The 14,690-nt window shown below is 41.0% G+C and overlaps 1 protein-coding gene across 4 annotated transcripts in view; it reads left to right on the top strand.

Annotated features, from left to right (window-relative positions):
• Positions 1–14,690, top strand: part of LOC121023453 (zinc finger protein 471-like) — a 34,231-nt gene that overhangs the window by 15,182 nt on the left and 4,359 nt on the right. For 3 of the 4 annotated variants that reach the window (XM_040465348.1, XM_040465350.1, XM_040465349.1), the window contains exons 3-4: positions 10,540–10,666; positions 12,408–12,497. In XM_040465348.1, coding sequence (XP_040321282.1) covers positions 10,540–10,666; positions 12,408–12,497 — 217 coding nt within the window. The remainder of the gene's footprint in view (positions 1–10,539; positions 10,667–12,407; positions 12,498–14,690) is intronic. The other variant, XM_040465351.1, reaches the window with a different exon arrangement.

Genomic DNA, 14,690 nt, shown 5'->3' with positions numbered 1-14,690 from the left:
ATCCATTTTGAGTTTATTTTTGTGAATGGTGTGAGAAAGTGGTCTAGTTTCAACCTTCTGCATGTTGCTGTCCAGTTCTCCCAGCACCATTTGTTAAAGAGACTGTCTTTTTTCCATTGGATGTTCTTTCCTGCTTTGTCAAAGATGAGTTGGCCATACGTTTGTGGGTCTAGTTCTGGGGTTTCTATTCTATTCCATTGGTCTATGTGTCTGTTTTTGTGCCAATACCATGCTGTCTTGATGATGACAGCTTTGTAGTAGAGGCTAAAGTCTGGGATTGTGATGCCTCCCGCTTTGGTCTTCTTCTTCAAAATTACTTTGGCTATTCGGGGCCTTTTGTGGTTCCATATGAATTTTAGGATTGCTTGTTCTAGTTTCGAGAAGAATGCTGGTGCAATTTTGATTGGGATTGCATTGAATGTGTAGATAGCTTTGGGTAGTATTGACATTTTGACAATATTTATTCTTCCAATCCATGAGCAGGGAATGTCTTTCCATTTCTTTAAATCTTCTTCAATTACCTTCATAAGCTTTCTATAGTTTTCAGCATACAGATCCTTTACATCTTTGGTTAGATTTATTCCTAGGTATTTTATGCTTCTTGATGCAATTGTGAATGGGATCAGTTTCTTTACTTGTCTTTCTGTTGCTTCATTGTTAGTGTATAAGAATGCAACTGATTTCTGTACATTGATTTTGTATCCTGCAACTTTGCTGGATTCATGTATCAGTTCTAGCAGACTTTTGGTGGAGTCTATCGGATTTTCCATGTATAATATCATGTCATCTGCAAAAAGCGAAAGCTTGACTTCATCTTTGCCAATTTGGATGCCTTTGATTTCCTTTTGTTGTCTGATTGCTGATGCTAGAACTTCCAGCAGTATGTTAAACAACAGCGGTGAGAGTGGGCATCCCTGTCGTGTTCCTGATCTCAGGGAAAAAGCTCTCAGTTTTTCCCCGTTGAGGATGATGTTAGCTGTGGGCTTTTCATAAATGGCTTTTATGATCTTTAAGTATGTTCCTTCTATCCAGACTTTCTCAAGGGTTTTTATTAAGAAAGGGTGCTGGATTTTGTCAAAGGCCTTTTCTGCATCGATTGACAGGATCATATGGTTTTTCTCTTTTTTTTTGTTAATGTGATGTATCACGTTGATTGATTTGCGAATGTTGAACCAGCCCTGCATCCCAGGAATGAATCCCACTTGATCCTGGTGAATAATTCTTTTTATATGCCGTTGAATTCGATTTGCTAGTATCTTATTGAGAATTTTGGCATCCATATTCATCAGGGATATTGGCCTGTAGTTCTCTTTTTTTACTGGGTCTCTGTCTGGTTTAGGAATCAAAGTAATACTGGCTTCATAGAATGAGTCTGGAAGTTTTCCTTCCCTTTCTATTTCTTGGAATAGCTTGAGAAGGATAGGTATTATCTCTGCTTTAAACGTCTGGTAGAACTCCCCTGGGAAGCCATCTGGTCCTGGACTCTTATTTGTTGGGAGATTTTTGATAACCGATTCCATTTCTTCGCTGGTGATGGGTCTGTTCAAGCTTTCTATTTCCTCCTGATTGAGTTTTGGAAGAGTGTGGGTGTTCAGGAATTTGTCCATTTCTTCCAGGTTGTCCAATTTGTTGGCATATAATTTTTCATAGTATTCCCTGATAATTGTTTGTATCTCTGAGGGATTGGTTGTCATAATTCCATTTTCATTCATGATTTTATCTATTTGGGTCATCTCCCTTTTCTTTTTGAGAAGCCTGGCTAGAGGTTTGTCAATTTTGTTTATTTTTTCAAAAAACCAACTCTTGGTTTCGTTGATCTGCTCTACAGTTTTTTTAGATTCTATATTGTTTATTTCTGCTCTGATCTTTATTATTTCTCTTCTTCTGCTGGGTTTAGGCTGCCTTTGCTGTTCTGCTTCTATTTCCTTTAGGTGTGCTGTTAGATTTTGTATTTGGGATTTTTCTTATTTCTTGAGATAGGCCTGGATTGCAATGTATTTTCCTCTCAGGACTGCCTTCGCTGCATCCCAAAGCGTTTGGATTGTTGTATTTTCATTTTCGTTTGTTTCCATATATTTTTTAATTTCTTCTCTAATTGCCTGGTTGACCCACTCATTCATTAGTAGGGTGTTCTTTAACCTCCATGCTTTGGGAGGTTTTCCAGACTTTTTTCTGTGGTTGATTTCAAGCTTCATAGCATTGTGGTCTGAAAGTATGCATGGTATGATTTCAATTCTTGTAAACTTATGAAGGGCTGTTTTGTGACCCAGTATATGATCTATCTTGGAGAATGTTCCATGTGCACTCGAGAAGAAAGTATATTCTGTTGCTTTGGGATGCAGTGTTCTAAATATATCTGTCAAGTCCATCTGATCCAATGTCTCATTCAGGGCCCTTGTTTCTTTATTGACCGTGTGTCTAGATGATCTATCCATTTCTGTAAGTGGGGTGTTAAAGTCCCCTGCAATGACCACATTCTTATCAATAAGGTTGCTTGTGTTTATGAGTAATTGTTTTATATATTTGGGCGCTCCGGTATTTGGCGCATAGACATTTATAATTGTTAGCTCTTCCTGATGGATAGACCCTGTCACTATTATATAATGTCCTTCTTCATCTCTTGTTACAGCCTTTAATTTAAAGTCTAGTTTGTCTGATATAAGTATGGCTACTCCAGCTTTCTTTTGGCTTCCAGTAGCATGATAAATAGTTCTCCATCCCCTCACTCTCAATCTAAAGGTGTCCTCAGGTCTAAAATGAGTCTCTTGTAGACAGCAAATAGATGGGTCTTGTTTTTTTATCCATTCTGATACCCTATGTCTTTTGGTTGGCGCATTTAATCCATTTACATTCAGTGTTATTATAGAAAGATATGGGTTTAGAGTCATTGTGATGTCTGTATGTTTTATGCTTGTAGTGATGTCTCTGATACTTTGTCTCACAGGGTCCCCCTTAGGATCTCTTGTAGGGCTGGTTTAGTGGTGACAAATTCCTTCAGTTTTTGTTTGTTTGGGAAGACCTTTATCTCTCCTTCTATTCTAAATGACAGGCTTGCTGGATAAAGGATTCTCGGCTGCATATTTTTTCTGTCTAGCACACTGAAAATCTCGTGCCAACTCTTTCTGGCCTGTCAAGTTTCAAAAGAGAGATCAGTCACGAGTCTTATAGGTCTCCCTTTATATGTGAGGGCACGTTTACCCCTTGCTGCTTTCAGAATTTTCTCTTTATCCTTGTATTTTGCCAGTTTCACTATGATATGTCGTGCAGAAGATCGATTCAAGTTACGTCTGAAGGGAGTTCTCTGTGCCTCTTGGATTTCAATGCCTTTTTCCTTCCCCACTTCAGGGAAGTTCTCAGCTATTATTTCTTCAAGTACCCCTTCAGCACCTTTCCCTCTCTCTTCCTCCTCTGGGATACCAATTATGCGTATATTATTTCTTTTTAGTGTATCACTTAGTTCTCTAATTTTCCCCTCATACTCCTGGATTTTTTTATCTCTCTTTTTCTCAGCTTCCTCTTTTTCCATAACTTTATCTTCTAGTTCACCTATTCTCTCCTCTGCCTCTTCAATCCGAGCTGTGGTGGTTTCCATTTTGTTATGCATTTCATTTAAAGCGTTTTTCAGCTCCTCGTGACTGTTCCTTAGTCCCTTGATCTCTGTAGCAAGAGATTCTCTGCTGTCCGCTATACTGTTTTCAGGCCCAGCGATTAATTTTATGACTATTATTCTAAATTCACTTTCTGTTATATTATTTAAATCCTTTTTGATCAGCTCATTAGCTGTTGTTATTTCCTGGAGATTCTTCTGAGGGGAATTCTTCCGCTTGGTCATTTTCGATAGTCCCTGGCGTGGTGAGGACCTGCAGGGCACTTCCCCTGTGCTGTGGTGTATAACTGGAGTTGGTGGGCGGAGCCGCAGTCAGACCTGATGTCTGCCCCCAGCCCACCGCTGGGGCCACAGTCAGACCGGTGCGTGCCTTCTCTTCCCCTCTCCTAGGGGCGGGATTCACTGTGGGGTGGGGTGGCCTGTCTGGGCTACTTGCACACTGCCAGGCTTGTGATGCTGGGGATCTGGCGTCTTAGCTGGGGTGGGTAGGCAAGGTGCACAGGGGCGGGAGGGGCAGGCTTATGATCCACTTCAGGAGGGGCCCTGTGGCAGCAGGAGGGAGTCAGATCCGCTGCCGGAGGTTTGGCTCCGCAGAAGCGCAGAGTTGGGTGTTTGCGCGGAGCGAGCAAGTTCCCTGGCAGGAACTGGTTCTCTTTGGGGTTTTGGCTGGGGGACGGGCGGGGGAGATGGCGCTGGCAAGCGCCTTTGTTCCCCACCAAACTGAGCTCTGTCGTCCGGGGGCTCAGCAGCTCTCCTTCCCTTTGTCCTCCAGCCTTCCTGCTTTCTGAGCAGAGCTGTTAACTTATGACCTCTCAGCCGCTAAGTCGCGCTTGCTGTCAGAACACAGTCGGTCAGGCCCCTCCGCTTTTTGCAAGCCAGACTCGGGGGCTCTGCTTGGCCGGTGAGCCGCCCCTCCGCCCCGGCTCCCTCCCGCCAGTCCGTGGAGCGCGCACCGCCTCGCCGCCCTTCCTACCCTCTTCCGTGGGCCTCTCATCTGCGCTTGGCTCCGGCGACTCCGTTCTGCTAATCCTCTGGTGGTTTTCTGGGTTATTTAGGCAGGTGTAGGTGGAATCTAAGTGATCAGCAGGACGCGCGGTGAGCCCAGCGTCCTCCTACGCCGCCATCTTCCCTCCTCTATTTGATTGTTTAATGTAATTCCCCATTTTCTGCCCAAGTTCAACATCTATTGTATTAATTCCTTAGAAATATTAATTCTTTTGCCATACTTGTCAGATAATTCTGTCATTTGGATCTCCTGTGAGTTTCTTTCTGTTTTCATATTTTTTTTTTGACGTTTATGTATTTTTGAGACAGAGAGACAAAGCATGAACAGGGGAGGGTCAGAGAGAGGGAGACACAGAATCTGAAACAGGCTCCAGGCTCTGAGCTGTCAGCACAGAGCCCGACATGGGGCTTGAACTCACGGACTGCGAGTTCATGACCTGAGCCGAAGTCGGCCGCCTAACTGACTGAGCCACCCAGGTGCCCCTGTTTTCATATTTTTTTCCTCTTGATTTTGTCTCATGTGTGTCATTATTTTGGGTTAAGTGCTAGACTTTGTATATTAAAATATCTTAGAGATAATTTGAAGCTTTGACATCTTCCTCTTGATAGTGTTCACTTTTTGGAAATAGATTTTAAAAGTAAACTTTATTTTTTATAACAGAAAAAATGCGAAGACAGTACTAGGAGCATCCAAACACCACAGTCAGCTTCCCGTTATTAGCATCTTACATTAGTTAGTATGGTACATTTGTTACAGTTAATGAACCAATATTGGTATGTTGTTATTAACTAAACTCATGCTTCGTTCAGATTTTCTGTTTTTATTTAATGTATTTTTTTTCTGTTCCAGGATGCTACCCAGGAGACCACATTACATTAGTAGTTCTATCTTCTAAAGCTGTGATAGTTTCTCATACTTTTCCTTCTTTTCATTGACTTTGTCAGTTTTGAGGGGTACTCAGGTATTTTGTAGAATGTCTCTCATATCTGCTGTTTTTTGCATGATTAGACTGTAGTAATATATTTTTTGAAGGAAGATCACAGAGGTAAAGTTCCATTTTCATCATATATCAAAGGTTTACGCCATCAATGTGATGAATTACTGTCCCTGATTACTTGGTAGAGGTAGTGTTTGTCAGGTTTCCCCAATGTAAGGTTACTCTTTGTTCCACTTTTTCATACTGTACTCTTCAGAAGGAAGTCACTATGCGCACCCCACAGCTAAGGAGTGGGAAGTTATGGGGGCTCCTGGGAGGCTCAGTCGGTTAAACGTCCGGCTGTTGACTTTGGCTCTTGACTTCGGCTGAGGTCATGATCTTGTGGTCTGTGAGTTTGAGCTCCACATCAGGCTCTGTGCTAACAGCTCAGAGCCTGGAGCCTGCTTCGGATTCTGTGCCTCCCTTTCTGTCTGCCCTACCCCCGCTCATGCTGTGTGTCTCTCTCTCTGTCTCTCTCTCTCAAAACTAAATAAACTTAAAAAAAAAAAAAGGCAGGAAGTTGTGTTCTCTCTCGAGAGTGGAGCATCTGAGTAAATTATTTGGAACCCTTCTGTATCAGACATTTGTCTGTTCTCCTCTACTTATTTATGCAGTCACTTATTTGTATCAGCGTAGACTCACGCATATTTATTTTGTACCATAGGTTGTAATCCAATACTACTTTATTTTGTTGTTCACATCATTCTAGCTTTGGCATTAGGAGCTCTTTTAGCGACTCCTGTGTCCTGGTGACACACCCTGTTGTTGCGGGGTATTTTTTGTGTGCTGAACACTGACTTGGATGCTGCATATCTAGGTTATCCTGTATCCTTCCACACGAGTCCTACAGTGAGCCACTTCTCCGTGGGGGGGATGGTTCACTTTTGCTTCAGGCACACAGCTCTGCTAAGCACAACTCAGTCTAGGCATGAGCTGAAATGCTGAGAGGCAGGGGCTCAGTCCTTCTGAAAGCTGAGTTATTTCTGGCTCACCTTCGATTCTGGGGTGTAGTCCTTCCTTTGGGCTCTCAACCAAAAGCGTGGGATGTTTACCAGAACCTATGCTTGGCAGATTATAGTAACCTGTGAGCAGTCTAGATTAGCATTTATTGTTGTTTCTCCTCACATGTCAGTCTTGGGTCCTTAACTTGTCAGCTGTGAGCATTTTATCAAGCTACTTCTGCTTGGGAAGTCTGAATAAAATCTCACTGGGTATCCTAATATTGGAGATTGTGGAAATAATTTATGGTATAAAGCATGTTTGGGGAAATCTTTGCCTTGTCTTTGGGCATTTATGGTATTTTATAATGTGGAAGGGCAAATCCTCTTCCCATTACTCCTCTTCTCCAGAATTCTCTTGACTGTTATTTATTTTTAAGTTTATTTATTTATTTTGAGGGTGAGGGGGAGAGAATCCCAAGAAGGCTCCGTGCTGTCAGCACAGAACCTGACACAGGGCTCAAGCTCACAAACCGTAAGATCATGACCTAAGCTGAAATCAAGAGTCGCACACTTAAATGACTGAGCCACCAGGTGTGCCTCTTGACTGTTCTTAGAAGTTTATTTTTCTAGCAAATATTAGAATCATGCAGTTTTTTTAAAACTGGTTACTTTAGAGTTATTTAGCAAATACTTAAAAAAAACTTTTTTAATGTTTATTCATTTTTGAGAGACAGAGAGAGACAGAGCTTGAGTGGGGAAGGGGCAGAGAGAGAGGGAGACACAGAATCCGAAGCAGGCTCCAGGCTCCGAGCTGCCAGCACAGAGCCTGACTCGGGGCTCGAACCCACGAACTGGGAGATCATCACCTGAGCCGAAGTCGGACGCTCAACTGACTGAGCCACCCAGGCAGCCCCGCAAATACTTTTGACCTTGTCCATGTGAGATAGTCTTTCAGATTCTGGCAGTGCAGCAAGAAACAACAAAGACTGTGTCCCTGTGGAACCTCCATTCTAGAAGGGGAAAAAGAATTTGTATACATTAAATAGTGAAACATGCAGGTCTTTATTTGGACATAGGTTTTCGTTTTTCATGGGCAGATTCATCTGGGAGTACAATTTCTGGGTCATACGGTAAATTCATAATTGAATTCTTTTTTTTTTTTAATTTTTTTTCAATGTTTATTTATTTTTGGGACAGAGAGAGACAGAGCATGAACGGGGCAGGGGCAGAGAGAGAGAGGGAGACACAGAATCTGAAACAGGCTCCAGGCTCTGAGCCGTCAGCCCAGAGCCCGATGCGGGGCTCGAACTCACGGACCGCAAGATCGTGACCTGGCTGAAGTCGGACGCTTAACCGACTGCGCCACCCAGGCGCCCCATATTTGAATTCTTAAAACAAATGCTAAACTTTTTCAAAGTGGCTGTGCCACTCTGCAGCCTCAGCAGCAGTGTGTGAGGGCTCCCAGTGTTCTGTGTCCTCTCTAATGTTTGTTACCTGTTTTAGTAGCTTAATTTTATTACTATCTGTTGGTTACTTGTAGATTTTCAAATAGATAAGGTTTTAAATTCATCTTTTCGTAGTTTTGAAGTGCTCTGAATCCTGACCAGAGAATAGCCTGAAAATTTTGGCGTTTCAAATTTGTGAAGGCTTTTGTTGGCCTAGTATATGGCCAATTTTTCTTTACTGTATATTGGGGTATACCAGAAAGCTAAAAACTGCATTACCCAGGCTTTGCAAATATTGTTCTATATGTGACTTATATATGCCAGGCAGAGGCTTCCAGTGTGATATATGGAAGGCAGAAACCAGCAACAGGAAGCAGTGGTTAAGTTCAGGGAAATAGGATTTTATAGCCAACATGTTGGCACGTATTGGCAGATATGGCCGGTATTGGCAGGGGATTTGGTTGTTCTGGGGCAGCACTGGCTGAGGTTCCTGCTGGTCTAATCCTAGCATGTTATATGCTTAGCTGTGGGTGACACTGGAGAATGGGATTTTGGAAAAATACCATCTTGGTCTAATTGGGCTTTTCTCCTTCTTTGTAGCAGGCAAACCTCATTCTTTAGTCCTTCTGGAAATCCCATATATTATTGGATACCTTGCAATAAATGTGTTTCTTCTTAAAAAAAAATTACAGGCTCTTCAAATGCTGTAAATTGGAATTTCATTGAATATAAGATAATCAGTAAAAAATTAAGTGCTGGACATATGTATATGTAAAGATACCCATATAAACATTGGGAAAATAATTAACCAGGAGTACCAGGATCACAGCAATCCAATTTATTCTTCCATTTCCTTTCTAGTGACCAAATTGTACCAAATATTGGAAAAAATGTGACCACTTTTTGCTTGCATTGATAAATTCATGTGAGTGAATTTGATTTTATAGAAACATGTGAAATGATAGGTATCAGCCAAAATGGTAGCCTCAGCTAACTAGAAGGTGCAAACCAGAATTCAGGAAAACCAGTAGCTCACGGTGAATCTTAAATTGTTAATACTGGAGCACCTGCCTGGCTCAGTTGGAAGAGCATGTGACTCTTGATCTCTGGGTCATGAATTCGAGTCCCAGATTGGGTATAGAGATTACTTGAAAATAAAATAACAACAATAACAAAATGTTAATACCTTTATGTGAAAAATATATGGAACATTTTCTCAACTGTGTATATATCTTCTGAAGTCCCATACATTGAATATCTTTGTATCATACCTTTCTTTAAGTGTTTACTGTCAAAAAGCTAATTAAAATGTTCTGTGCATAGCTCTGTATATAGTCAGTTACCAGTGTCTTTGGTAACTTTGCAAATCAGTCATTGAACATGAAGATTTTTATTTCCTTTCTAAATTGTTTTTTAATGTTTATTCATCTTTGAGAGACAGAGAGAGATAGAGCATGAGCGGGGAAGGGGCAGAGAGAGGGAGACACAGAATCCGAAGCAGGTTCTAGGGTCTGAGCTGTCAAGCACAGAGCCCGATGAGGGGCTTGAACTCATGAACTTAAGATCATGACCTGAGCCAAAGTCGGACACTCAACTGACTGAGCCACCCAGGCGCCCCAAAGATTTTTATTTTCAATGGAGATAAAGTTGAAGATGAAAAATGCCCGTAATATTTTTAAAAATTCCCTAGAGCCTGCTGGTGATTGTAACTGGACAATTTTTTCTCAACGCATTTTACTCTTTAAGAAACGAAAAATTATATTTATCTGATTTCGTTTGGATGTTAGCTAAGTATACAGGTTTATTGTACTCAGACTCAGTGTACAAATTGGATGTGTTGTAGTCTTATGTTGGGTGATCTCATATTACTACCCAATTTACTCTGGTATGGCATGTCATGCTAGTTCTTAAAGACATAGCATGAGAAAATTGCATTCTGATTATATTCATTATTTTTATTGCATAAGAAAAAATAAAATCAGGCCTTGAATTTCAGTTCAATGCCCCTTCCCTTCTGAAACATTAGGGTCCCATTGAGTACCATTTGTAAAATATCAACTTAGATATTCCTTTTTTGTTGTTTTTAAAGGTTCAACCACAGATGTAGTCATTCCTTGAGGCTCTTATTTAGTGCCCTATGGCCACTTATCCGTATTTCGCCATGCCGAGAAATGGGTTAGCATCCTTTTATACAGTGCAATTTATCACTTCAGTAACTACATTTTTAGGTTGGAGCTTCATGTTATGATGGTTTAATTTTTCTTTCTCCCCCAAGGGCCATTGCTCACATAAAATAGGAACAATTTAAAACTTCAACTTGTATTTATGCATGAAAATGAGCATCAGTTAATCAAGAATGTATTTGTATCAGGACGCCTGGGTGGTCCAGTCGCTTAAGCATCTGACTCTTGATTTTGGCTCAGGTCTTGATCTCGAGGTTGGTGAGATCAAACCCCGCATCAATAGTGCAGAGCCTGCTTGGGGTTCTTTCTCTCTCTGTCTTTGCCCCTCCCCCTCCTTTCAAAATAAATAAACATTAAAAAATTGTCTTTGTGTTATTTCAGGACTTGGTGACATTCAAGGATGTAGCAATAGACTTTTCTCAGGAGGAATGGGAATGGCTGAACCCTGCTCAGAGAAGTTTGTACAAGAATATGATGTTGGAGAACTATCGGAACCTGGTATCACTGGGTAAGAGTATTTTTCCTTCTTCATAATTTAGAATTACATTAGGGACTCTTTACATTTGTATTTATTATTAAAAAAATTTTTTTTAACTGTGTGTAGGTATCTTGAAATCTAAGAAACAGAGGACATTCAGGGATTAATGAAAATTTCAGATTAAGTCAGTGGATTTGATATGTATCACATAGTCCATGAGTGTGCCCTTTAGTCATTTGGAAACACAGGGCACGATGTGAGTTTTCACTGGTCTTCTGTGCTGCCTTATTTCTTCTCTCCTACTGTACTGTTGTTATTCCCACTTGAGAGTAATGAGGTTCACCAAGAATGTAGCTAATTATTATAAATTTAGAATATGGATTTTTAAAAACTATGTTTTTATAAACTGGCAATAAGTCAAACTGGTGAGACACAAACTATGAAAGTGGCTTCAGATATTCTTAGGGAAACTTACTTGAATCCTTCCCAGCTCTGGGGCCACCTCATTGTCTAGACTAGCTTTCTCTCTCTCTCTCTCTCTCTTTTTTTTTTTTAATTTAAGTTTTTAATGCTTATTTACTTTTGAGAGAGAGACAGAGACAAAGCACAAGCGAGGGAGGGGCAGAGAGAGAGAGGGAGACACAGAATCCGAAGCAGGCTCCAGGCTCTGAGCTGTCAGCACAGAGCCCGACGCAGGGCTTGAACTCATGGACCATGAGATCATGACCTGAGCCGAAGTCGGACGCTTAGCCAACTGAGCCACCCAGGTGCCCCTAGACTAGCTTTGTGTTCTCTAAAAGGCCTCCTTAATCATGGCTTGTGGTTCATCAAGCTTCTTGAAACCAAATGTATGTCTTTTAGCAAATTTGAGTAATTGTTGACTTGCTTTCTTCAAATAATTTTTTTCTGTTCTCTTCTGGTATTTGAATTACAAATATGTTAGAACCTTTTATATTATGCCCTAGGTGACTGAAGATCTGTTCATTATTTGAAGTCTTTTCTTGTTTGTATGTCAGATTAGATTAGATAATTTATATTGACTTCAAGTTTATTGACTCTTTGTGTATCTTCTTCAATGTCTTTTTAAGCCAATGTAATGGATTGTTAAATTTCAGATAGCATATTTTTCAATTCTCAACTTTCCACTAGGTACTTTTTTTATAATTTCTGTTTCTCTGCTGAGAAATTCTGAGCATATTTTCCTTTACATTTTTGGGTATAGATAAAACAGTGGTTTTTAAATCCTGGTCTGCTAATTTCAACATCTGTGTTATCACTGCTTAGGTCTTCATTAATTGCTTATTTTTCTGAGTGTGATTCACTGTGTCCTCTTTCTACTTACGTCTAGTAATTATGGATTTTATCTCAAACACTACAAATAACACATTATAGAGACTGTAGGTTCTGTGATATTCTTCTGAAGAGTTTTGTGTTGTTTTTTAAAAGCAGTTAACTTGACTCAGACTCCAAACTCTGTCTCTAGAGGCTCTTTATAGTACATCACTTATTGGGTGTCTGATGATCCTGTGAAAATGCTGGGTAGCATTTCTGCCCCTAGCCCCTTAAAAATTGTTTAACTTTTATAGAGTTGACTGTTGGCAGTCCCACTAGACTATGCCAGAAGCTTTATGTATTCTGTCTTTAAAATGTGTTTTACTCCTTCATCTAGTCATTTGTGCTGTCTTCTTCCATCAGTATTAAGAAACTGGCTTATAATTCTGAAATACCCAAACCATGGCCAGTTTTCATGTCTTCTTTTTTCTGTATGCAGGACTTTGCCTCTCTAAGCCATATGTGATCTCCTCATTGGAGCAAGGGGGAGAGCCTTGGGAGATAAAGAATGAGATGACAGAAAGCCCAGGTGAGTGTGGGAGAACCCGGTAGGGGTATCTTTTCTAGGTAATGGCTCAGCTGTTTTCCAAGGTGGTACTTTTTCCTTTCATCTGCTTCTTAGAAATTCTTCTCAAGCCTTCCAAGCCTGAGGAGAAAACGGAAACTTCACTATGTAGCCTGGGCTCCCCAAACATCTTCTCTTCCACTTGGAGGTATCTCTTCTCTCTAATAAGCTAACTCATTTTGCAGAAATCTCTCCCCAGCTCTTTCGCATCCCCTCCTTCCTTTTGCCATGTGACTTATACAAGCTTCTCTGTTTCTTAAACCTTACTTAACTCCCAAATTAGGTCTGCTTAAAAATCAGAACATATGCTACTCCTTTCAATCTTTCTTTGCCTTCTTGTCGCAAATGGGAAAGACCAGCCCCTACCAGCCCTTGTGTAACCAGCTCCATCCTACTTCTCTGACTTTATCCTCTAACACTTTTTAGCTTTTTCACTGTACATTAGTGCAAAGCTTTCTAAATGAGGTGAGGTGCCCAGATGTTCTTCAAGTGCATTAAAGGTATGCCAGCATACCGAATCTCTAAGCCTTGAGAGACCAGGTGAGGCAGAGACAGTCTGAGTTCCAAGTTTGCTTGCTTCTGGGTCACAGGCAGTATCATCCTTTGGCCTCTGTGTGTCTCACAAATGTCAATAAGTGCCTGACGGTACAGTTGAGAAGCACTGTTCTTACCCATTAGCACCTTTTCAGAACTTTCCACACTCTTTACTGATTCAGACTTTTGGATTTCCTGTTTTCTCTGCCTAGAATGCTCTTCTCTTGGCTCTCTGTCCATGCTTGACTATCAGACCAGAGCTCAAAAACCATCTCATCAGGGGCCTTCCCTAACCACCTTATATAATGAACATTCCCTTATTCCAGCCCAATTACTTTCTACCAAGGTACTGTTTGTTTTCTTTGTAACACTCAGGAGAGCCTGTAATTAACCTGTTTATGGTTTACACGCCTATTTTCTGCCTCCCCCTCTGAACTGACAGTTCACAAAGACAAGGGAATGTTCAGATCATACACGGAAGTTAATACCTTTATGAGATTCTCCCTTCACTTCTTTAACAGTATTTGATCTTCACGTCTTGCGACGATTTGGATCCTAGACTTCCAGGGTCCTCCAAATACCCAAATATTGGAAGAGAAATTAGCCCTGCTTAGACACACTTTATACTTTGGTTGTGTGGGAACCTACTATCAGCTTTAAATAGGGAAATAGAGGAACTTTCTGGATAAGAGGTAATAATTGGCCTTGTGAAGAATAGATGAAGAAGGCGGGGAGGAGGGGGCGGCCTGGGCGTCTGGGTGGCTCAGTAGGTTAAGTGTCCAGCTCTTGATTTTGGATCAAGTCATGATCTCAAGGTTTATGAGACTGAGCCCTGCACCAGGCTGTGTGCTGACAGTGCAGAGTCTGCTTGGGACTCTGTCTCTCGTGCTGTCTCTCTCTCTCTCTTTTTTCTCTCAAAATAAATACATATTTTTTTAAAAAAGAAGAAAGAAGGAAAGGGGATGAAGCCTATAAATTTGGTGGGATATTGAGTCATGGTATAGATTTAAGTATTATTAAGTGAACAAGATACCTCAGCATCTGTGTTGAGAAAGGCCAAAAAGATAAGGGACAGCCATGGCTCCCCATGGGAGGTTGGTGTTGAAGACTGCCTTCCTGGGAAGAATCAGTGATGTCTCCAGTTTTCTGTTTCTCTGTCCACTGTTGCTCCCCTCATTTGTTTATGGAGGAAAAACCATAGATGATTGGTTCACTGAACCTTCAGGTGTCAATTCTAGAATTACCAAAGCCTGAGTATTCCTGATATCAGTAGTGACCTGGGATAGGAAGCTTGTTAATACCATAAAGTCCTTCTTAACTGAGTTAGCAGATTTGATCTCTCCTGTCTCTGAACTCTTATACCAATTTTGCTTTTTACCACATGGGCTCTTGATATTTCATATTGATATTTCATATTTTCTTCTCAAGTTACTTTCTTTATTGGTCTTGCCTTTCTTTTTTTTTTTTTTTTTTAAATTTTTTTTTCAACGTTTATTTATTTTTGGGACAGAGAGAGACAGAGCATGAACGGAGGAGGGTCAGAGAGAGAGGGAGACACAGAATCGGAAACAGGCTCCAGGCTCTGAGCCATCAGCCCAGAGCCCGACGCGGGGCTCGAACTCA

The sequence above is a fragment of the Herpailurus yagouaroundi genome, unplaced genomic scaffold (genome assembly GCF_014898765.1).
Source record: "Herpailurus yagouaroundi ecotype Mexico unplaced genomic scaffold, PumYag 557, whole genome shotgun sequence".
Taxonomy (NCBI): domain Eukaryota; kingdom Metazoa; phylum Chordata; class Mammalia; order Carnivora; family Felidae; genus Herpailurus; species Herpailurus yagouaroundi.
The sequence above is the reverse complement of the archived record's forward strand: the minus strand, read 5'-3'. Positions and strand labels throughout refer to the sequence as shown.